Below are 23063 nucleotides of genomic sequence, written 5' to 3'. Positions count from 1 at the left end.
AAAGGATTGGAATATAAATTCAGCAGGCTGCTCCGACTGAGACATGGCCCCACGTGGAACAGGGGCTTTTCCCCAAAAGGTTTGTAGTCCAACTCAAACATGATATATGTTGCAGAAAATCAGAGGACGACGTGTACAGTGACTTGGCTTGTGAGGTGATCACAGGCATTGGGCATGGAAGAAATACAGGTTTTGAAGAAACAGAGAAGAGTTGGGGAGGATTTGGCTGAGAGGTACTGGATGATTGTTCCAGATAGAAATAAATTACACATGGTATTGTCTTCTTTGTACTTAATTTTTAATTATGTTGTGGGCAGTACCCAAATTGAAAGAAGAGTTGGTAAGAAACTAAATCGAGACTTGAATTTCAAGTCCACCGCTGACCCACAGACTTTGCGTGTCCTTGGGCAAAATGCTTTCTCGTTTTTTTTTCCTCTTGCTGCCTCATCTGTAAAACAGAGATAACACTACTTCTTTTTTCCCAACCTGACTATTTACATAATAAAAGCCTTTCCATGCATGACAGTCTCTCATATATTTGTACAGCATGTAGCATAATGAGGACCTGGGTCTTGGGACTACAATACAAACAATACACAACAATTAAGATTATACATCCATCCAAAATATACCTAATGCACCTGATACTGCGGTACCTCGTGAGAGAGACATGACTTTATTACACGCTGAACTCTGCTGCTGTGACTTCTGCAGTCCCTCCTTTTGTTGTGCTCTCTCTCGCCTAAGGAAGGCTGTGGCAGAGGTGGGTTTTAGGAAAATGAGGAGTCCTGTGCAGCCCTGTGCATAAAAGGAGACCTTTTATGGTCTCCTGCAGGTGGAAGGAGTGATGGACCCCAGAGCCCTGAGGGACTTGCGAGAAGCTGGGCAGCATCACGCAGAGGCTCCGCGTTTCCGCAGCAGCTCTCCTGTGGCCCCATTCTCCTCCCGCTGTATCAGGGAAGGTCTGCCTTGAAGGCTGCTTGTTCCTTTTTGAAAAGGGGAAAAAAAAAAAAGGCCTCAGCGCGCAGTGTCTCGTTGGTGTTGTCACCGGGGAGGACTGTGTGCCCACTGCAGGCCAGCCCAGGCACAGAGCTGTCCTTTCCCTCTCGGTAAGCGAATCCTACGCTCTTGGAGAGGTCTCAGTATGTTCTGGGGTGCAGTAGGAAACGTTGGACCTGCTCACCCTGTTCCACGCTCGTGGGGTGGGGTACAGTAATAAGCATCCCCTCACCAGCAACTTAGGGGCTGCAGGATGGGAGCTTCATGATTATGCTGCACATTTTCCTAGGAAATGTTATCTCAAGAGTTTATGCTCAGCTTGGAAAAAGATGGCTTCCCACGCCAGAATTTTGGGAATTGGGAAGCTCAGTTCTCGTAACCTGTATGGCCAGGAGATAACACCAAGATATTGCTCTCGTTGGAGATCAAGCTGGGTCTGCGCTGCAATTTCTCTGCATGCCGAGAGAAAGTAAAAGGGAGTGTGCGTGGCTGGCCCGAGCTGGTGAGTCCAGGCCTTGAGGCTGGGTCGGCTCTGCAGCTGCTTGGCATGGAGAGGAGTAAAAGCATGCATAAATGAGGAGCTCTTGAGGCCAATTTCCTTGTTTTGTCCCAGAGTAACCGACTGAGGGCACTTAATGTTTGCGGCGGTAGACCAGCCCCTCCCCATAGGCAGGTGACATTTTTTACTGCTTCCCTTGTGCTGGCAGATACGGTATTATATTAATTTAATTTAACACTGCCCTGGCTAAAAACCACAGACTTTAAAAAAAAAAAAACTTTCCTTTCGTCTTTCTCTCCACAAGTTTTTTACAAACAAAAAAGAGAAAGATAAGTGATGGTAACTGGATTATTAATGATACATAGTTAGTAACCGATTAATTTGGTTTCACGTACTGTGCAAGGAAGATTGCATTGTGTGGTGGCTATTGTTGTTTTATGGGAACTGAGACTGGATATCAGGCGCCTGTTACAAATGTTAGGCACAAAATTAAACACCCACACGTACTGAAAGGACCATCAACACGACGGGAAGAGTTATTCATTTTGCCAGCAGAAAAATGACAAAGCAGAGGAGTGACAAATGCTCTAGACGATAAATTCAGAGCTCCAATTTAATGCATGGGATAAGGACGTTTTTTCCCAAGTAAAGACTCCCAGCTCTTGCAGCGTTTCTTACTTCTCCATAATTTAGCTGTGCACATATTTGCCATTTGGAGTGCGGTGGATTTACACATTTGCTACCAAATGAGCTGCAAGAGCTAATCAGCTCGTGCAGAATTGCACATATTAATGAAGAAGGCTCTTCTGCATGCCTGCGATGTAGACACCCGCTTAACTGGGGCACCAAGAGACTAATTTGAAAAGATTTTGTTCACGTAGAAGCTTTTTTCCTATGATGAATGCTTGCAGGGAATCATGTGTTGTAGAGAGGGAGGGAGCAGTATCTGCAAAATCTGACTAAATGGTTCTCATTACTGAGTGATGGAAGAGCAATAGGAAAGATAATTTATTAGTGGCTCAAACCTAATGAGAATAATTAGCACTCTGATGCTTTCTAAGCAAACACAGAATAACTGTTCCTTAAGGAGCACCGCTCCCCTGCAAAAGTGGCGAGTGCCCTGGGCAGGAGGACAGAGGACTTCCAGGGGCAGGACTCTTACAAACCAGGGACCAGCTCCGGCAGCCAGCTGGAGACACCCGGACATCCTCCTGGCTTTAGCTATGGGCCAGCACTGGAGCTGCGATTCCCTCAATTTTGGGCTAGCAGACCATCTTTTTTCTGACCTCAAAAATAGCTACACCGGGCTGATGAATACACAGAGTTTACAGTTCAGCTTAACTCCTTGGAAACCACAGTCTGGAAATCGCTGCCTGAGATACTGAGATTTTTCGCAACATTGCATCATACAGTGCTTGCCAAAACCTTGGCAAAAGCCGAGCCAGTCAAGGGTGCTTCATGGGGAGTAGTTCAGCGGCGCTGGTCAGTCAGATGTTCCAGCAGTCCTGGTTGCCAGCAGACAAAAGTGGTATTTGGAGTTATTTCCTTTGTAGAAACACCCAGGTACCCTCCTTCCTTAATCGGTAAATAAAAGCAGGATGCACAGAGAAAGCACAGCATCTTCTCATGACCAGCCAAAGAAAATAACGGGAGAAATTTTGGTTTCCAAACAGTTCCAGCACTGAGCAGTTATGTACACAACCGGATTAGCCGAAGGGCTGCACGCCCGCGGTTCCAGCAGAGCCATGGAACGCTCAGGGATGCTGGGCTGGCAAAGGCAAAAGAAATGCCAGCGTTTGGCTCCGACGCTCAGCACCTGCTGATAAAAGCTAATTTTCTCCCCCTCTCAGTTTTCAGCATTTACTCCCGCAATCCCAGGGTACCATTACAGACCCAATCACACTAAAGGAAGCCTATTAAATTAAAATGAGGTGCACGTGGACAACAGTCCTCGCTCCCCTGAGTGCTGTTTGGAGCGAATGTCTTGTTTCATAGTTTGTAAAATGCAGTTGGCAGGGGTTTAGTATTATTCTAGGAAATCCATATAGGCAACATTTCTTTCTCATAATACAGCACTATCAAGAATACGGACAGTGATTTTGCTTTTTATTTTTTAAAAGGAAAACAGGTGAAGAAAACACCTGTAGGCTAAGTCATCAGGTCTTGACTTTTCTTTTGAAAAGCAGTTAGCCTCTAAAATCAAAATCACCCATGAAGCAATTCCATCTGAAACAAGACTCTGTCTGAAGCATTCCCTTAGAGCTCACTCATGATGGGAGCTGCATCTGCTTTTTTACTCCCAATCATAGCATCACAGAACGGTCTGGGTTGGAAGGGACCTTCAAGATCATCTGGTTCCAACCCCCCTGCCGTGGGCAGGGACACCTTCCACTAGACCAGGTTGCTCAAAGCCCCATCCAGCCTGGCCTTGAACACTTCCAGGGATGGGGCATCCACAACTTCTCTGGGCAACCTGTTCCAGTGCCTCACCGCCCTCATAGTGAAGAATTTCTTCCTTATGTCTAACCTAAATCTGCCCCCTTTCAGTTCAAAGCCATTACCCCTTGTCCTATCACTACACGCCCTTGTACAAAGTCCCTCCCCAGCTCTCTTGTAGGCCCCCTTCAGGTACTGGAAGGCTGCTAAAAGGTCTACCCAGAGCCTCCTCTTCTCCAGGCTGAACATCCCAGCTCTCCCAGCCTGTCTTCATAGGAGAGGTGGTCCAGCCCTCTGATCATCTTCGTGACCCTCCTTTGGACTCACTTCAACAAGTCCATGTCCTTCTTCTGTTGCGGGCCCCAGAGCTGAAGGCAGTACTCCAGGTGGGGTCTCGCAGGAGCAGAGTAGAGGGGCAGAATCACCTCCCTCGACCTGCTGGCCACGCTGCTTTTGATGCAGCCCAGGATATGGTTGGCTTTCTGGGCTGTGAGCGCACGTTGCCGGCTCACGTCCAGCTTTTCATCTATCAGTACCCCCAAGTCCTTCTCCTCAGGGCTGCTCTCAATCCATTCTCCGCCCAGCCTGTATTTGTGCTTGGGATCAATCCATCTTTGTGGATGACTACTGAGAGAATTTTAAGTCAGCAAGATTTGGGGACTTAATTTGGTCTGGGTGGGAGTTTAGAAAAATTCTGAAGGCTGTTTCACCCAACTGCAAGAAGTCAGGAGGGGCTTGGGGGTCAATGGGGCTATTAGATCCAGAATGCAGTTTTACAGGGGGAAGAAAGAGAAAATGGAGATTTGGTAGGTTGCTTTTCTTGATTCAGACTGGAAAGCAAGTCTCTTCCATTCTCTCCTGTTGGAGCTGCTCTAGTTTGAGCAAATAAGGACATAGTTACTGGATCAGAGATAGATGGATAACTCCTTTACACCAGAAGCCAAATTATCTTCTTGGGTTGCAGGGGACTGGGATATAAGCTTACGCTCATCTTGGGACTCCAACCTGGGTCTCCCGTTTCCCAGAATATTCACTCTCCTGGGATCTTGTCTGGGCTCCCTTTTCCCTCCTTTTGGTTGATAAAACAAAACCAACATCTCAAGCTCTTTCATTAGATGGGAAAACCATTTCCTCTCCAGCTGCTACTGGTCAAAGTCTGCACAAAACGCTTGGTCCTGCTCCCCTTCATCTCTTGGTCCAACTACACAACAGGACTAACACAGACCTGTGGGCTATTTATATCTTTTTTAAGCCAACACTGAAGAACAAAGTGATACACAATCCTTGCTCAGCCTCTCCGCTGTGTACACGTTTTACCTTTCCTCAACAAGATTTAATCTGTTTAGGGTTAACTGTGTAGCAGATGTCCAAGACCTTTGAATAACACCTCAAAAGGGCTGAAAGACCAACCCCATAATTGCAAGAGCAGAATCTCTGATTCACTGCAAACCATTTGTTATCAGCAATTAAGTTTCTTGCTGATAAATGATTCATGATTTGAAAGCCCAGATTACACACTTTTAACCATGGCAGAAATTCCTGTATGGTTATGAACACCTGGGCTGTGCATCCACGACGATGGGCTGGGAAATCTGAATGTGTGAAATGACCAACTGTTTAATTATACAAAACAAGGGCTCTTACATATAAGGTACTTTTCATTCACAGTTTGTAGAAAAAAATAAAGTATTTAAATTTCAACTTGACTGATGCAAATATAAACATAAACTGACTTCACTAGCAAATATAAACACCAACTTTTGCTTTACTGGAGGCAACAGAATTACAACAGTGTAACTGAGATCCAGCCTGGGTCTACTAATTAAAAAGGCTTGGAAGCAAAGCTCCGAGCTCATGGTACACTCTAGTTCACAGTAACTAAGGCTTTTGTCAGCCATTTGATGTAATCATTTATGGTGTTCAAAACTGTATTTTTCAAAACCCATTCAGACTATAAACCAGATGAGTCATGACCCTGTAACAGAAGGTAAATTATTCTCAAATATTTTATATTTGTGCATTAACACATGATTAGCCAAGAAAAAATGAATGCCCAAGTCCAAGAAGTAACTGACAAAAGACTGAAGGGAAAAACGAGAATCCTTAATTTTAATTTTATTATGGTGTAACCAGCTGTAAGGAATTACTGGTCTGAAGCACAGTGTGCAATTATCCTATCCTAAACATTTACTAAAGCCTATAATTCAGAATGATCCTGTCTAGTGATGTCACCATTGGCAAGCCATGGGGTTTTTTTTCTTTTTTTGAAGACATCTACATTTCTCAGCAATTAGCACAAACATAGGCACAGCCTATGCACAGCAATGCTCAAGTTCTGGAGACTGTATTTCTTTAACGCCAGCTGCTTTGACTCTGAGATCAAAAAAAATGCAGTAAGTTCTGGACTGATCACACTTGATAGTTTCCTGGTAAGCAAAAGAATTCCTGTTTGAAATCAAACGGCATCAATATGTATTATTTCCTAAATGCAGGGAAGAATGCTTGCAACTAACGCAAGGATAGCTTGAAAGAAAGATTTACCATGATCTTACGCAGAAGTACTAAACACAACATGAAGTAACTATGCTAACAGAAAAGAAAAAAGAACACAGTAAGAGACTTAACAAATTAAGCTACTTTCACACTAGGATATTATGTACTACCAGGCAGCTGATTTTTTGAGTGAAGAGACTCATCAGGTGCCTAATAAGAAAAGACACTTGGCACAGCTCCCTCACCGTTCAAACTGATGTTATGGTTAACAAGCTGGCTACCATACAAGGCCAATCAGGCTACTGGTATTCCAAATTACTCACTAATGGCTTCAGCAGCTTAACAAGTGCCAAACACACGGTGCCATTAATTGGGCGAGAGAGAGGAGGAAAAAATATCCAGGAAGGAGGTAAGATGCCATTCACCTCTTGAGCCGCACAGCACCGAGTTGTCCATCAGCACGGCCTTCACCGAGGATCCAGACTAGCAAAAGAAAATGAGAGGGGCAGACTGAGGAGCAAGAGGAAGATTTCAGACCCAAGGCACAGTTCTTCACTGTAAAAAGCTGTTTCATCCGCCTGTTGAGTGCCAAGGCAGGTGGAGGCCAACCCTCGCACCGCCAAACAGCCCCCCGTACTGCCCAGCGTACCTGGACACCGGGCTGTCCCCAGCAAAGGGTTGGTGGGCACCCGTCCGGTCTGCGCTGGCTCTTCCTAAACCACCACCAGCTATGGTCATTCACCCAGCGGGGAAGAAGCTGAACAAGGCTGATAAATAATAAAAATACTTGTCTTTTTTAAAATTTATTTTTAGTTCCAAGTGAATCACAACTTCCTGCCCCTCCCTCTCCCCTCCTATGAAGACATAAGTACCTCCACATCAATGTCTTTTTTTTTCTTTGTTGAAGCATCAAGAGTGTAACACATTTCAGCTGCTGCTATACAGGTTTTACAGTGATGATTTTGTCAGAGAGAGATTGTTTATGCAACTCCTTAAAGAGCAAAAAGGAAAAATCCCACATACAAATGCAGATAAACTTTGGGAATGTAAACATGTAATATACATAATTACTGCATTATCAAAAGTATTATGCATTTATCAAAACAGTTGAACATAACACTCTCCAACACATATTTGATATGGCCCAATCATAATTTGAAGGGAGACTGTATATCCAATAAGGGTAACTGTATACCCCTAGAAGATAATCACTCCTGCCATAACTTACAGATGCATTTGACAATACTGATGCCAAAAAAGGAGGGTTTAGTTTAATTTTACCCATGCCCTGATGATTTTTGATACTTGGCTCAATTCACTCAATACATTCTGTAAGGGTATGTAAACAGTCCTGATTTAAAGACCAGAGAGATTTAAATGAAATCAACAGATCTGGACTGGTCAATGTTAATGTCTTCATTAACTCAGATACCTTATTTATCCCTGAGCACCTCAAAATTGTTCCCCCACATCTCACTGAAGAACATGTAACTATTTCACAAGAATGTAAAACTGCATTTGGATAAATCTGTCTTACAAGTCCCAATTTCGTTCACTGGCTTAAAAAAAAACAAACAAAACCAAACGAAAAAACGTGTCCCCTCCCCTTTGTTTTTCACATGTACTGCAATACCTTTAAAAAAAAAAAAATCACCCTATCAAACAACATCACCTACAGACACACTAGAGACTACAAAAATATTGCATAGGAGTGTCAGTGGGCATAGTCTCACAACATGAGAGAAAATGCTAAGTTTCCTTTAAAACATTATGGCAACATTCTAATTTATTTTCCTTTTAAAAATCAAGTGGTTTCACTTTATTTCAAAATTGTACAAAATGGCCATGGCTGTTTATAAAAAAAAGTCTCTGTCTTGAGAATATGTGAAGTCTCAGGTGCATTAACAAAAGACCTGGAACCGTTCACAGTGCAGCGGAAAGCTTCTTTTGAGGCAGAAACTACAATTCATCTTTCTTCTTTCCTACTCTTTCATGGTCTCTTTCTCTCAGGGTTCGCATGAAAGCGGTGAATCCAGACTCCTGGTTTTGAAGAAAGAAAAATATGGGTCATATTTTTACAAACAAACCAAAACAATGCATCAAGAACACTTTTTGTTTCTGTATCCCACGGCAGAATATAAACTAAGGAGCAGTTACTGCTCCTGCATTGCCTCATCGTGCAGTGCTCTGGTCCAGTGCTGCTCTGCTGCAATGCAAGGGGAAAATATCCATGCAGATTCCACATGTCAAACTTTGAAGAGATGTGACACAGAGAAAAAGACCCTAAAACTCAGAGGACAAGGTAAAATCTGTCCCCAGAAGTGCCATGGATGCCTTTTTGTCGAAAACACTCAAAGACATTTTCAAGCTGCATTTGTATCCTACACGTGTCATTTTGAAAGCAGTTAGTGGATCATTTATTGGCTATATACACATTTGCCACTGTTCCTCATCCCTTAAACAGTTTTGCTTGTGATCTTCCTCCTTTTCCACACATTCAGATAATGGGAATTACATTTCTTCAAGTTACTATCAAAATTATTGTCAAACAATTTCAAACCTGGATGCCTGTATTTCAACAGCTTATGATTTCTGATTATCTAAGGCTGTTGGATGCCAGTGGTTTCCTTTTCCAAGGAAAGCTCTGGACACAACTCGCAGGCATTTCAAAAGGCTCAGGTAGGTGGAGGTGTGAACACCTGTGTTTGAACACAGTGCCCAGTGGTACACCAGCAGTATAGTTGTCCAGGCAAGTAACACCGATACCACCCAATGTGACCATTTTTACTTTTAAGCAATCACGAAACACACCAGTCAAAACTGGTGATAAAGAAGGAAAATAAAAAGAGGTAGAGAACAACAAACAGAAGTCAAAAGTTTTACTTAAAACAAGGGGGACAACAAAACAAAGAAAACAAAATACAACAAAACTAAAGCCCAAAGCTGGGAAGCTTTTGAGAAGGCTGAACAACAAAACACTCTTCTAAAACTATTCGCTATTCTTCTGCTGAAAAAAAATGAAGTGACAAGTGACAGTATGTCATCTGGAGACATCTGGCAATCAACAGCCCCCATGAAAGGACCCCGGTTTTCAAAGCTGTGTGTCTGGAAGTCATTTAAAGTACACTTGGGTCAGAGGGTGTCCTGACTCTTCCTTGCTCGAGCTGCTTGGGGTGAAATGCCCTAAAATCTCTCCTCTGGAACTGCAGTTCCCTTGGAGGTGTGGAGGACTCCTTACAGGCTACCGCTAGGGGTCATGCTCTTCCCCACAGCCAGTGCTTGCTCCAGCACTGGTTTGGCAAGGAGCTGAGAGCTCCTGCTCTACTGGCCGTGGCTCCTGCTGTAGCATGTCATGTTGCTCCCACAGCAGCTGACATCGCCGCTCTTCTTCCCTGCCCACGTGAAATAGTGATACACCAGCTGGACCACGCTGAACTAAATGCTCATGGACATCTACTCATTCAGTGCCTGAATCAGGGAACAGAAAACAGGTTCCCTGGCTCCCACTGCTCTCTCCTGAGATTTCTTTTGCAAAGTAGTAGGTGGTTGGCCAAGGTGGTTCAAAAGGTGTTGTCATGCTGATGAGAAGTCCTTTAACAGCGCAATCCCTTGTTACTGAAACAGATTTGTGACCAGACCTGGAAACTCCACGGAAGGCACTGTGCTGAGCACTGCCTCCAGCATTACCACAATAGGAGATAACAAAACCTAATTTGATGCTGCACAAGCAGAAGACCATAGTCCCAGGAGAGGTGGAGGGGGAACACAGTTGCCAGCAGCAGAGAGATTGTGATGTTCCTGTTGGGTAATTTAATTCTACCCAAGAAAGGGTTGGCTGCACGCAGGGGATTAGTCAGTCCACTTTCCAGCATAGGGATAATCATCTCCCAACTGCTGTGGCCTCAGAGCACTCCTGTCTTGCTAAATTCTTTTTATCAGCCACCACAGATCCTTCCTTTCATATATCATTTCTATAAGTACGGGTTAGAAACACAAAAATTGCGGCTGAAATTTTACTTAATTGTTGGCTACTGCGCCCATCTTTACTTTTAAGAAAAGATCCAGAATTGGAACTAAACACAGTATCCATAACAATGCCTGGATCAGCACCATAAAATGGTAATTACTGGGGTCCTAATGCTGGAGAAAACTGGGAGGCGAAGCTCCATGAAGACTTCCCTAAGATCCTGACTGACAAAGAACCTCAGAATTTGGCCTTTTTTTTTTTTTCCTCATGCTTCTCTATAATTTGGTGAGCTGTAATAGCAGCAATAACTTTCAGGCAAGGCTCTTTTATCAAAATCACTGGATGGCTTGAAGACGCCAAGTTTTTCTTGCAGACCCTAGCTTCTCCAGGCAATCAATCACTGCTGAGGAGTTACCTCCCTCTAGGAGGTTATGACAAACAACGCACACAAATAATTGGATTGCTCCCTTATTTTCAGGCACTTTACAACCACAGAAGGCATTATGCCGTTTCTGCACCTTGTACTCATAGCATATAATTAGCTGGCCACAGCAGGACAAAAGAGTGAAACTTCAGCCCATGGGCTAGATGGCACAATTTGTCTTTCACATCCTGCACTCCAAGAATCAATCTGATTCAGGGCAAATGAGATACTTAGTTTCTCCCAGTCTCCAAAGGACAGCTTTGTCCCTGCTATAAAACCAATGGTCTGTCACCATTTGGCAGCCTGGTGGACCCGTAACACGTTTGCAGTATATGCGCGATCCAGATCCAGAACTGATAGGAGTAAGTTCTGTATTTTCTGGCATTTCTGTACCTAGCAGCAGCCCATGCAATAAACCTTTCGCTTTCACTCGGTCCAAATTCACTTGCAGACTTTAACTTAAAGAATAAAATGCACAACAAAGCATTACCAAATCTACTCCCTTTTCCTCTTCTCACATTCCTAAAATAGACCAAGTATGTTCGTAATGCAGAGATATACAGGGGTGTGGTACACAATGATTCATCCATGTAAGACAGTAAGAGAAGCAGTTAAACACCCTTCCAGCATGGTAAAAATTTACTCCGCGGTTTTCATGTGCAAGGCAGTACAGGTAGAGGAGACCTTCCTCCCTGTATCAGGTGCTGACTCTTGCTTTCACTTACCCCTCTTTCTCCAGTATATTTTTCCACAAATTTCCCGTAGTTGTAGTAGTTGAAGGTGGGGTAGCCATCAACCCCCTCCTGCTTACACAGGTCGTGATTCTGTCCTTTGGCACAGTCCACTGCAGCGTAGGCGATCTGAAACACAAGAGATCAGCATGAGGCAGGAGAAGACAAAGCAAGACTCTACTTCATGGTTATGCTGCTGCAGCTTAGACTTAACACTAGGAGAGACCCAAGTCTTCTGCCAAAAACACAACGGCTTTTGTAACGGCTCAGCTGTGGAGGAAGATCAGAGGGTGGTCATCAGGTCAAGACACGCGAATGGAAGCGCAGAAGCCTGCTCCCTCCCAGTGAAACACTGTGCTGCTCGCACAGCACCTGGCATATGCAGCTGCAAGGCGTGTTCAACTCAGAGCAGAAAATCACCGTCCTGGCCTCCCCGCCGAGCACTGCGTTAGACTCCAAAGAGGAAATCCAGAGGCTGTGTTAGTAAAACCAAATCCAAGCATGGCGCTCACAGCTCTGTCACGCTGCAATATTTTTCCTGCACTTTGGTTATAAGTGGTGAACAGTGACAGGGTGACTTTGATAACGGTAATGACCCACCTCACCCAACCTCCTTCCTGTGGCGGGGCTAATGCTTGGAAAAGTTACCTCTTCTATTCTTGGACAAACATGGCTGGTCACTTATGCAGGCTATTAACAGATTAATGATTTCTACACCCCAAATAGTTTTTGTAAACTCCATTCAATTCTCCCAAGGTCACACAGGGATGGGTGAGAGGCCAGAGCATTGTCTACCAATTAACGCATGTAGAAAAGAAGGCTGCTTGCTTGCAATCTCAGCCTAGGTTTATGTTTCCTTTCCTGTCTTTTTTCAGTCTATCCTTTAAGGTAGGGACTGTATGTTATGTGCAGCCATTAGCAATGTGGGCTTTAATTCCTTTTGAAACCTCTAGATGCTACTGTCACACAAACAAACCCCGAGCAGGAAACAGCCTGCCATGCTCTCAGCCTGTTGGTAGCAGAGCAACACCCTCCGTCCCTGCCTGCTTCAGCACAGGCAGAGTGAGGATGCACAACGTCACAGCCCCAGAGCATCAGCTCAGGCTAACCCTAGTTTAGAGCATTTGACGTTTGAAACCTCAATCTGTGAAGTACTGGGGAGGGGCTGCACTTAACATATCTGATGTTGAAACAAAATGTAATTCATAGGCTTCTACTTAAAGCAGCCGGGCCCTCTGCTGTGATTTCACACTGACTGTTCCTGCGAGCGGCAGTGCTGGCTCTGAACGTACGCTGCTGCTTACGTAGGTTCGCCTTCACAGCCCTGTGACATGCTCTGCTGAAGAGCAAGCAGGTTTAAGTACAAGCTGTGTAAAAAACCAAACAAATTAGAGGAACGATTTTTGCAATTGTGGGTTACAATGTATCAAGTGCTAATTTCATAGCAGACACATCTTAACTTGAAATTTCCATTCCACGAGCCTCCTTCAAACAATCTGATCAAAATACCTTTTGCTTGCATGACTTTAGGGTTGCAGTTGAACTGTTCTTCCATAATTAAAAGATCACTTAATATTCCACAATGCCCTCCAGTTTCATGGTGACACTGTCAAAACGAGAAAACCTGATCTCATTATCCTAGCAGTAATTAAAGAGATGGGGAAGGCCAACTTCAGTTAATTTGCTTGTTCTGGTTTGGCTTTGAAAGCCTGACAAGACAATATTCAGTAAGATCTCACTTGGGTCTATCTTCAGATGGAAAGCACTATATAAAGTGAGCAGTATTCTTACCTTAAATATTTGGTTTCTGTTTTCCCATTTTAAACATTAATAAGGCTATTACAGAAACAGGACTCTTGAGAGCTGTTAAAAACACATATGATCACACTTTTTTTTTTTTTTTTCTTTTTTGTAAACAGAAAGACTCCTACTCATTCAGGGCCAGTTAAAATGAAAGGTTAGGAATAATACACTGCAAAAGAGTTTCATCTAAGTATTTATGCCTTCCTGACCTTAGCAGCCAGCCAAACTTTAGAGCCCTCTTCGCTACTTCTGTGTAAAAGAAAGCTTACAATGGAGATAAACATTTATTTCGTGTCACAGTATTAATGCAGAAAGAATACTGGAAGTCCTGGTTCCCTGAAAACAGGAAGAATAAATAAAACTGTTTATCACACAGGGAGACATTACAGCCAGAACAAGGGGAGGGTATATGTGCACTCATCCAGATCTTAGTAGCTGGTCTGAGGCATGAAACTGTTGTGAGTGATGACCCTTCTGTTCTTAGATACTGTCTTGGAGATTAAGAAAATTAGTTTTCAGTACATTGGGAGGAAGAGAAGCCCTCTTTATTTGTAACTCTCTGAAAACATCTAGACTGGCTCTGGTTGGAGCAAAGAGCCCAATTTCATTTACAAAAGGCTTTTGTGAGTGAGGAGAGGGTGCAGTGGAGGAACGCAATGCTATAAGCCACTGTTAACCTTGTTGAGCACATCTTTACTTGTTGCCTCAAAACAGATGACTGATGGACTATAAGGAGGTGGCTTCTGAAAGAAATGCTTAGTAGTCTACTTGAGATACAGCACATGGAAATCTAAGCTGGTCCATCTGTGCATTTGTTGTGCACTGACATAATGCACAAAGATTCCAGTCTAAGTCTGGCCACAACAGTCACATTAGCCTAAAGCTATGCCTAACCTAACAAGTCTAACGGCGAGGGACACGTACATCTGGAGTAGCATTTGGGGGACATGTCCATGATCTGTCATTCTCTGAAATGCTCCTGATGCAAGCTCCCCCACAGCCCCACTGACCCACTGCTGCTCCTGCAAATGTCATTTTGAGCCCAGCTCTTCAGAACACACATTCCCGTTTGGTTATTTTTACAGCCAGTGAGAGAAGAGAAATGGCAATTTTCAAAAGCCTTGTAACTCATACAGACCTGAGCAAAATTTCAGAGAGGCATCTAATTCCCAAGACTGTTTCCGAGGCTGCATTTCAAATGCCTGCTGCCAACAGTAGCTGAGTAAGAGTACTTAGGAGAGCTTGAGTGATTACTTTAGAGCAGAAATGTTAAGGCAGCCTAAATATAGAGGTTGCTACCATCTCTATGCACTCATTACCATAGCATCATAGTCCTAATTGTCTTGCCTGTCTCACAGCAGAGCATCAAATATAGTGCACTGCAAGAAGAGAAAATTAATGCTGAAAAACACTTGTAGCAAAACGCACTTCTGGACTGAGGACCAATTCCAATCTCAATTCTATCAACTTCAGACAGCTGAACTCCGAGACATACCAGAATTTCAGCAAACAGCACCGATGCCCTTTGCTTCCTTCTGTTTGTGTTTTCATGGACTGTGAATATTAAACTCCATTTCTGTTAGAGAAGTCTCCTACAGCAGTCTTCAGTTAGGGTGAATTAGTTCATGACTATACCACAAAAAGAAAGGCTTTGCTTGAGTCCTGGCTCAAGTGAGCAGTGACACATTGCAGGGAGGTTTTCCTCTCATTCTCAATCTTCTTAGCAACAATCAGTTTTTCTGCATCACTGAAGAAGGAAACTGAGTCAGGAAAAATAACAACCCAAAAAACCTCTACCAAAATGTGGTTAAAGACTTCTGGAGAATATTACTCTCAGAAATGACCTTCATATTCAACTAGCAGCAACAAGTTACACGGAAGATCACTGGAAAGCATACGTTAGCAAGACCTATATGCTTTGCCTTGTCTAACTAACTTTATTCAACCAGAAATTTCAGACAGATTAAGCATAAGACATCCCTGATATGTATCCAGGAGCCACGACACTTGGCATCACCCCTCATGAATTCCCTCTCATCAAGAAAAAAAACCTCTAAACAATCTCTGAGAGCAAGAAACTCTCTTAACGCTGGTGTAAGACGTGTGTGTATGTGTGTATATATGTCCATTGTGGAAAAATCCAGCGTAACAGCTTTCTGAAGACAAGATTGATTTTATGGAGATTTTGATTGTTAGGGCTAAAATTTAATTTCTTGAGCTTTCCTAACTTTCCTCTAACCAGAGGGAAAAATCCACTGAAAAAACATTTCAGGAAGAAAAAACCCTAAGTGCGATATCTGCAACACGCACAAAACTCCACAGGGTTATGGATTCTCCATAACCCAAAGCTGCGCTGCCTTAGATATTGACAATACATCATTATATATAAGTTCTCTCTCCAGAGGCAATGCTGTTCAGGTTTATCACCATCCTGTTCAGCAGCTGCAGCAGGAATAGAATAGTTATCAAATGAAAAGATAGTCAATCAGAGACTGTGGACCCCAGAGGAAGTTCCTTGGAGTACATCCAGCTTTCTTAATGTTATTGGTAGCTCCTCACAACTGGTATGCAGCTTATAATAATTAATAATACCAGGTTAGAATGCATAATAATTATGCATAATAATAAAAATTTAAAAATAATACCAGATTAGTATGCATTTTTCCTTTATTTCATAGTCAGTATAATTTAACACGACTCTAGCAACATCTGGGACTGGAAAATACCTTTATCTGAAAAGGGAAGTCCCACAGCAATGTTTCATGGTTTTACCAAAGAAGTGGGAGCTTAACTACAGAGTTGCAAACTTAACTCTGCACGGCATTAGAATGTAAGCAACGTATGACCAGCTCTGAAGAGCTCTTAAAAAAGGAACTAGAGCATGGCATATTGTTCAGATGAAGTGGTCTGATCACAAACGCCGAGCTGTTGCAAAAATCAGAACTTTTCATTTAGGTGATTAAATAGAAGTGGAGCTACACTGAAAACGTGACCATTGACCTCTACGTGCCTCAACTGTAACAGAAGGATGATGCCTTATTTATTTTACTGCTTAAGTGTTAGAAGGAAAAATAAGTACTTGCAGTATCATCTAATCATACATCAGGAGTCACAGTTCCCTTCCAACAGAATTACAAAACAACTTTTTGGTCTAGAGGGATCTTGCAGGTAAGGAACACAATTACATCCAGCGGTTCAAATAGATGTGTAGAAAATTGAAAGTGGGATCCCTTGACCTTCCAGGTAACTCCTCCTTTCTATTCTTAAACCTCTCTAATTTTAACAGTTTGTCTCCCAGTTACCATATGATGACGCAGCAAAAACACCCTCTGCAATCCTAGTTGCTCTCCTGTTAAAATATGTACTGCCACACACTGGTTTATTGATTCAAGGAAATAAATCTCTGCTGGAGCTAATATTGACTTTTGTTATGAAAATGGAAGTGAATAACTAACTGAATATTGATTTGAGAGAGGAATGATATATGATAAGCTTAAAAAAAATTAAAATAAAAGTAAAATTGCAGCATGGAAAAGAATGCTTCCAAGCAACATTTTAGAAGTATAGTCAATTCCAGATGACAATTACCTGATTATTAGAAAAAAAAAAGTCTGTTGTTGCCAAATGTCTTAAAAGCATCTATGAATAAGACAGATGGACATTCTTCTCTATGATTACTCCATAGGTTTCTATTTATATTACCTGTTCTGGATCCTAACGGCAGTTATGAGCTGGCCTGCTAAAGCTTGTTGCAATTCAGCTACTGTTCTCAAAGTGAAAGGCCTTGCAAATGGAAGATTCATTATTAGCTGCCCTGATGTGCCATAGCAGCATTACCATAGCTGCAATTCATCAGCTGTTCTCAAAGCAGGCCTATTTGCAAAGGGAAGATCCATCAGTAGGCACCATGATGTACAGTGCTAACATCACCATATTTAATGAGTCTAATTAAAAAGAAATTCAACACATGCTTTTTAAGCAAACAGGGATGAAATTCTTGGCCAAACTAAAATATTCATTCATTTAGATAACTCTGTACACTGATTTGGTTGGTATAATGATTTTAAACCATGGTTCAAGCCATGGTTCACAATACACACTGGGGACTCACCCGTTTCACTGCTGTCTTTCAGCCCCCCACTAGCACCCCAACTCACCCCATTAGCCGTACCCTTTCCAGCAATCTCTGCCACAGCTGTTTCTGTACAAACCCACCAGAAACCAGTTGCAGTGCTCTGATTTAGGTCAGTGCATTTGTACAGGAACAGTCTTCTGTGAAAATGGAGAAGATTAGTCAAACAGCAGCCCCTTTGGGGGAGTTCCAGAGATTTGTTACTGAGAGGCCTTGAGGAGTCAAGAGCTTTCCTTCAGCAAATGCAAGCTGGAGCATCACAAATCAGTTCCTTCGAGCTGAACTTTAGGATCAGCCAAAAGGCAGAATGCAGATTTTTTGAAGATTCAGCTGGTGCCCTTTCAAGAGCCTCTGGAGTAGTTAGTGAACATGCCTTCGTGCTCTTCAATCTGTTCAGCAAAGTGACAATCCCTACATTTGCATTTTCTGACGTACACTGGTCATTGCCAAAACTGGAGCTGTGGAGCACAGGCCAAAGGCTTTCCTCTGGCAGCTGTATGCAAAGACCACAGCGCCCCAAGGCAAGAATGCTCCAGATGGCTTTTTTTTCCCTTTTTCTTTTCTTTTCTTTTTTTTTTTTTCCCCCCTTTTTAAATAACTGAAAGCAATATGCTAACTGCTTCACTGGACTAGCCTCTCCACTGACCTGGTCTTACTGACACTGAATTTCTCCAGGTACAAGGAAAGACATGGAGGCTCTGGTTTATGGGTTACACCCAGGGCCGTGTTTTTTCAATAGCCACATGACTGCCCTAGGCAAGCGAGCAGGCTGGGGATTTCTGCTAAAACCACCAGCAGCGATGTGGCCAACAAGAACTGACATTTGGGGCCAATGTTCCAAGCATTGCGTTTTTAAACTCCAACTCCAGCAGTGCAGATAATGAAAAAGCATACAGCATTACACACAGCCCCGGGGGAGGGGGGCTTCTGCACCAAACCCACCCCCCTGCAGTGAATCTGCAGAGCCAAAGACACGTATTTAACAGCTTCAAGCTCTGCTCATCTTCAAAATTCCAATGTAAAGACTCAAAGTCTCCCAAAGGATACCTTTTAAGATACATTTATAACCAATTCAAGGCTGGAATGTTTTTGATTGTTCTTTGGCTCCTGCAGAATTAAATGTTTAATTAAAGGACCACCCCTATTGAAAAGATGATACAGTTTAAATGCTACCATACTCTGTTAAAGTGAAAAAAACCTTTCTCCAGGGAAAAAAAAAAAAAAAGACATTACTGCAGACTAAAAATGAAAATTAGTAATCTTTCCCTGTTTTTGAAAGAAGAAATACTTCTTTCCTCTTAATCAGTAATTTTATAGAAGTTTGAAACCCTACAGAACTATGAATTAGCCAAAGTTTGAAGGCTCAGCCCAGTTTGAAACATGGGAATATGCCCAGTGCTGCTTGTGGGAACAGCCATGTGCCCTTCTGAAGTCTTAAACAGGTTTATTTTTTCCACAAGGGCACAAACTGGCAGCAAGAAGCACCTTGGCAGGTTATGGCTGTACACAATTAAATAGGGCTCCCCAGATAATCAGTCCCTGGCACTTTCGTAAGTCACCAGGGTGCAATAACATCGTTTTCCCTAACTGCACACACCTCTTTGAAACTGTACCAGCCTGAATACTCCCTACTGGCTCTCCTGTTCCAACTCATTACATTTTATACCTCCCCACTTCAGCCTTAAACTGAAGTCGAGAGTTGCAACTGTCAATCACTGCTCTGCTCTTGGAGTCCTTTCATAACCTGCAGTCTGAACTGAAAGCTTCACAAGCCTGCATTTACCACCACCACGTCCAAGACACTGCGCCATGATTCAGATTGCTTGTTAATATATCCTGGGGCTCTAATAAGCAAGTTTCACATTGTTTGGTACATTTGCTTCATCTCCTCTGACTGAAATTTTAATGAGTTTAGAAAGAGAGGCTTCATTGGGAACTACCAGAAAAGTGAGAAAACAAGGATACTTTCTCAGAGATCTTGGAAACAACCAAGTAACCAAAAGGCATCTGAGCACACAAATTTATGGCAGTAAGAGAACTGGAAACTGCACGCCTCTAAATCTTCTGTGTGCCAGAGGGCATAAGTGATGGACTTCTAATTTTATGCAGTCAACGATACAAGAATGATTTGTTTCTTGTCAATCTGATGCATCTTCTGTAAGTTACAGAAAAAATTAGAGGAAAAGGAAAAGAAAAAGAAACACAACAGAAATTCTTCTGTTATAGTTGCAGGCAGATTAATAGGGGTATAACTGTTACAAAATTACTTCTTCATTTAGAATAGAATATAGAATAGACTAGACTATTTCAGTTGGAAGGGACCTACAACGATCATCTAGTCCAATGGCCTGACCACTTCAGGGCTGACCAAAAGTTAAAGCATGTTGTTAAGGGCATTGTCCAAATGCCTCTTCAGCACTGACAGGCTTGGGGCGTCGACCACCTCTCTAGGAAGCCTGTTCCAGTGTTTGACCACCCTCCTGGTAAAGAAATGCTTCCTTATGTCCAGTCTAAACCTCCCACGCGTCCTATCACTGGATCCCAGGGAGAAGAGATCAGCACCTCCCTCTCCACGTCCCCTTCTCAGGAAGCTGCAGACAGCAATTTCCCTGTTAAATTGCCAAATCTTTTCCATGCCACACCTAAACACAAAGCAATCGTGAAGTTGGAACAAAATCGGAGATCAGAATGAAATACAGTTCACTCAAAGATAATAAGCAGGTTTCTAGCTAGTTATCTGGTTAAATTCAGTGGCTCAGGTGCTTTTTTTGAATCCCAGATATGCACACACTCAGTCAAAATGGTTCAGCTGATGCAAAGAAATTAACTGGTGTGCTTCAGCCATCAGATTTATTTTCAGGGCAGAAGTACGAGGGTCCTGGAAGGGCCCGACATCCTGGACTCAAGTCATCCCACTTACAGAAATATATTTATCCTATGCAATCAAAGATTACTTATATGATTGATGTCTTCAGGACTGTCACACAACTTGTGGTTTCTCCACATGCATCCCAACGGCTGACAAAAGTTGAAGGGGAATGGAGATGATGTAAATTATCTTTTATTACTCTTTTAATGAGAAAGAATGTGTTTCGCTTCGTAGAAAAGAACTCTTACACAAAGAATTAAACAGAAAAGACAACAAATTAAGGAAAACAGAATAGGTTAAAAGTGTAACTCAGTTTAACCAAAAAAGATACAATCCCTAAGAACCAGATACATTTCTATTAGTGTAACAGCAATTTTAGCTACAAGCCTACCACCTTATCAATAAGCAAAGCCTATAAAGTACAAATGGTAGAAAACATTCTTAAATATCTCAGAAATAGTTAACAGCAAGTTACCTTTCGATCTTCTTTAAAGACTTCAGCAGCAGTTGTAAAATGCGGAATGGCATTTTTACAGTGGGGACACCCTGTTTGACACAGGAAGAAAAAAACAGCATAAACATTAGTTGTAAATAAGATACTGGGGCAAACTCAAGACACAAGGTGAATTCGTGGAAAATTTGTATTCAAAATAATTCTAGAGAAGAGTTTTCCAGTTCTGGGAAGAGTGGGACAAGGCATCTGTAAACCATGTGTCAGCTGCATGAACTTAAGCACACATTTAAAATCCCTCTGACTTGAAGCAGTTTAAGTGTATACTTACAGTTACACAACATCCCATACAGGGACCACGGTGCAGGGGGCTTTTCTCTATTGCCAGTCCCTTAAGAGCATTTTAAGATCGCTAGCCACAAACGGACAAACTGTTTCCCTGTTGCTGTACCTCCTCGTGGGTATTACCATGTAGGTTATTACTGCTGTTGCCACAGATACCAGCTACATTTGGACATGGGAATAAAAACAGCACAGTTGTGGACAGGAGGAGGCTGGAAGTTGGAAAGAAAGTCACCAGGAGCATTTAGAAGTGTTTGGGAATTGTCTGTGTTAGAGCCAAGCCATCGGGAACACAACGGAGAAGAAAAGCAAGTCTAATGGGCTACACATCTTTCATTTATGGAGAGCAGAGGTCCAGACCCAGGTTAGGACGACTGCTCCTGGCCTTCCTGGAGACCTTCCTCCTGTTCACCACAAACAGGCAGCCCCAGAAGAGTTTTACAGACACAGCACACAAGAACCCCATAGCTTTGGGTGGGAGATGGGCTGATACTTGTTTGTACCACCACAGCATTGAACAAAAGGCCAGTTCATCCCTTGCTTAAATATACACTAAATTTACTCAAACATTTCAGAAGAAGCCACAGAAGGGGAACAAGAACTGCTCTCTCGATTCAAGATCCAGATATGAGTGCTCTTAATTCAGAATCAATGTTTATTGTCTACGACTGATCTCAACTACTCTCAAAATATCAATACTAAGTAAGGCTTTGAAAAGGAAAGTACCTGCATATGTGTAACAAATTACTTTTTTCAAACACAGCATAAAGAGGTTGTTCCCAAGCAAAGATTCAGGACACTATTTTTTGCTTAGATGCAGGCAAAAAAGGAAAGGACATACTTCTGTCTAAGCCTGTATAACGCTAGCAAAGGCAAGAGTTCATCCAGCTATTATTTCTGGATAGAACAGAACAGAGCACATACGAGTTGCTCACAAGCTTCAATTACAGCTTATGCTACTGTTGTTTACCAGTATTTTACAATTATGAACAAGTGGCTGTGTTACTTTTAAGTCAGTACTGAACGAATGCCTTCTTAGGAGGCTTGCAGCCACCCTCTCATAAACTGCGCTCACTCTTTTAACCAACAAGAAAAACAATATCTGTGCACAAACAGTGCACACCCCTTTCCACAAAGGAAAGGCTGCACACTCCTTTCATCTTCACCAAAATGCAATTTCATTGCTTACATGCACTGCTTTGAATTTTAGAGTATTTTTTTCTTCAGAATAGGATTTTGAAAGCACTGCAATGACACACTTGTATAAATACACTGAGTCTATGCAGTAACTAAGAATACTGAAAAGTCAAAGGGACGTTTCCTGGGAAACTGAGGCACTTCTGCAAATCCATCTTAATGGCTTCAAACTCTTTAAGCAGCATAATGGCAGTCTTATCCTGATGGCAGCTGTGTTTCAGTGGGAGATAGTGCAGGTCCTCTGCCACTTGCAAACTATTCACTTTGTTGAGTCATTTGGCATCTGCCTGGGAGAAAATGGTCAAGAAAGAAAAGGAGGAGGAGGAGGTGGAGGAGGCTAGGGTTCCAGGCTGCTCCCGTGTCCATCAGCCCACTTCGGTGACCCAGTTTCTCTCTCACCACTTGCCTATCCTATTTGCCTGATACTGAAAAGCCCTTGGGTCAAGCCTGATTCTTGACACATCTTGGATAATTTCCTGTACTGTGGGGTGACTGCCTCGGTTGACTTGTTAACACTGCTCTACACGAATAAATCAGATCTGGTGACAACATCTAAAAAGAATTTCAGAGACCAAAAAACAAGAAAAATCAGGCACCCCTAAAACAAGAATACTTGTTCTAGTCTACATGCTTACATGCTGCAGTTTACTGGAAAGCACTTGCAACTGTTACACTAAAACATAAAGGCTTCTAAAAACTTAAACCTCTCACATTCCCCTT

The 23063-nt window shown here is 42.6% G+C and overlaps 1 protein-coding gene across 1 annotated transcript in view; it reads right to left on the bottom strand.

Annotated features, from left to right (window-relative positions):
* Positions 1 to 5957: 5957 nt before the first annotated feature.
* The window catches only part of PDIA5 (protein disulfide isomerase family A member 5), a 103987-nt gene continuing 86881 nt past the window's right edge, over positions 5958 to 23063 (bottom strand). Inside the window, exons 15-17 of the mRNA XM_087733982.1 lie at positions 20829 to 20899; positions 11544 to 11678; positions 5958 to 8467 (exon numbers count right to left, since the gene is read on the bottom strand). Of these exons, the coding sequence (XP_087590108.1) occupies positions 8387 to 8467; positions 11544 to 11678; positions 20829 to 20899 (287 nt within the window). The 3' untranslated portion in view covers positions 5958 to 8386. The remainder of the gene's footprint in view (positions 8468 to 11543; positions 11679 to 20828; positions 20900 to 23063) is intronic.

The sequence above is a fragment of the Nipponia nippon genome, unplaced genomic scaffold (assembly GCF_047370975.1).
Source record: "Nipponia nippon isolate SJK-2023a ecotype South Korea unplaced genomic scaffold, ASM4737097v1 scaffold_5, whole genome shotgun sequence".
NCBI lineage: Eukaryota > Metazoa > Chordata > Aves > Pelecaniformes > Threskiornithidae > Nipponia > Nipponia nippon.
The sequence above is the reverse complement of the archived record's forward strand: the minus strand, read 5'-3'. Positions and strand labels throughout refer to the sequence as shown.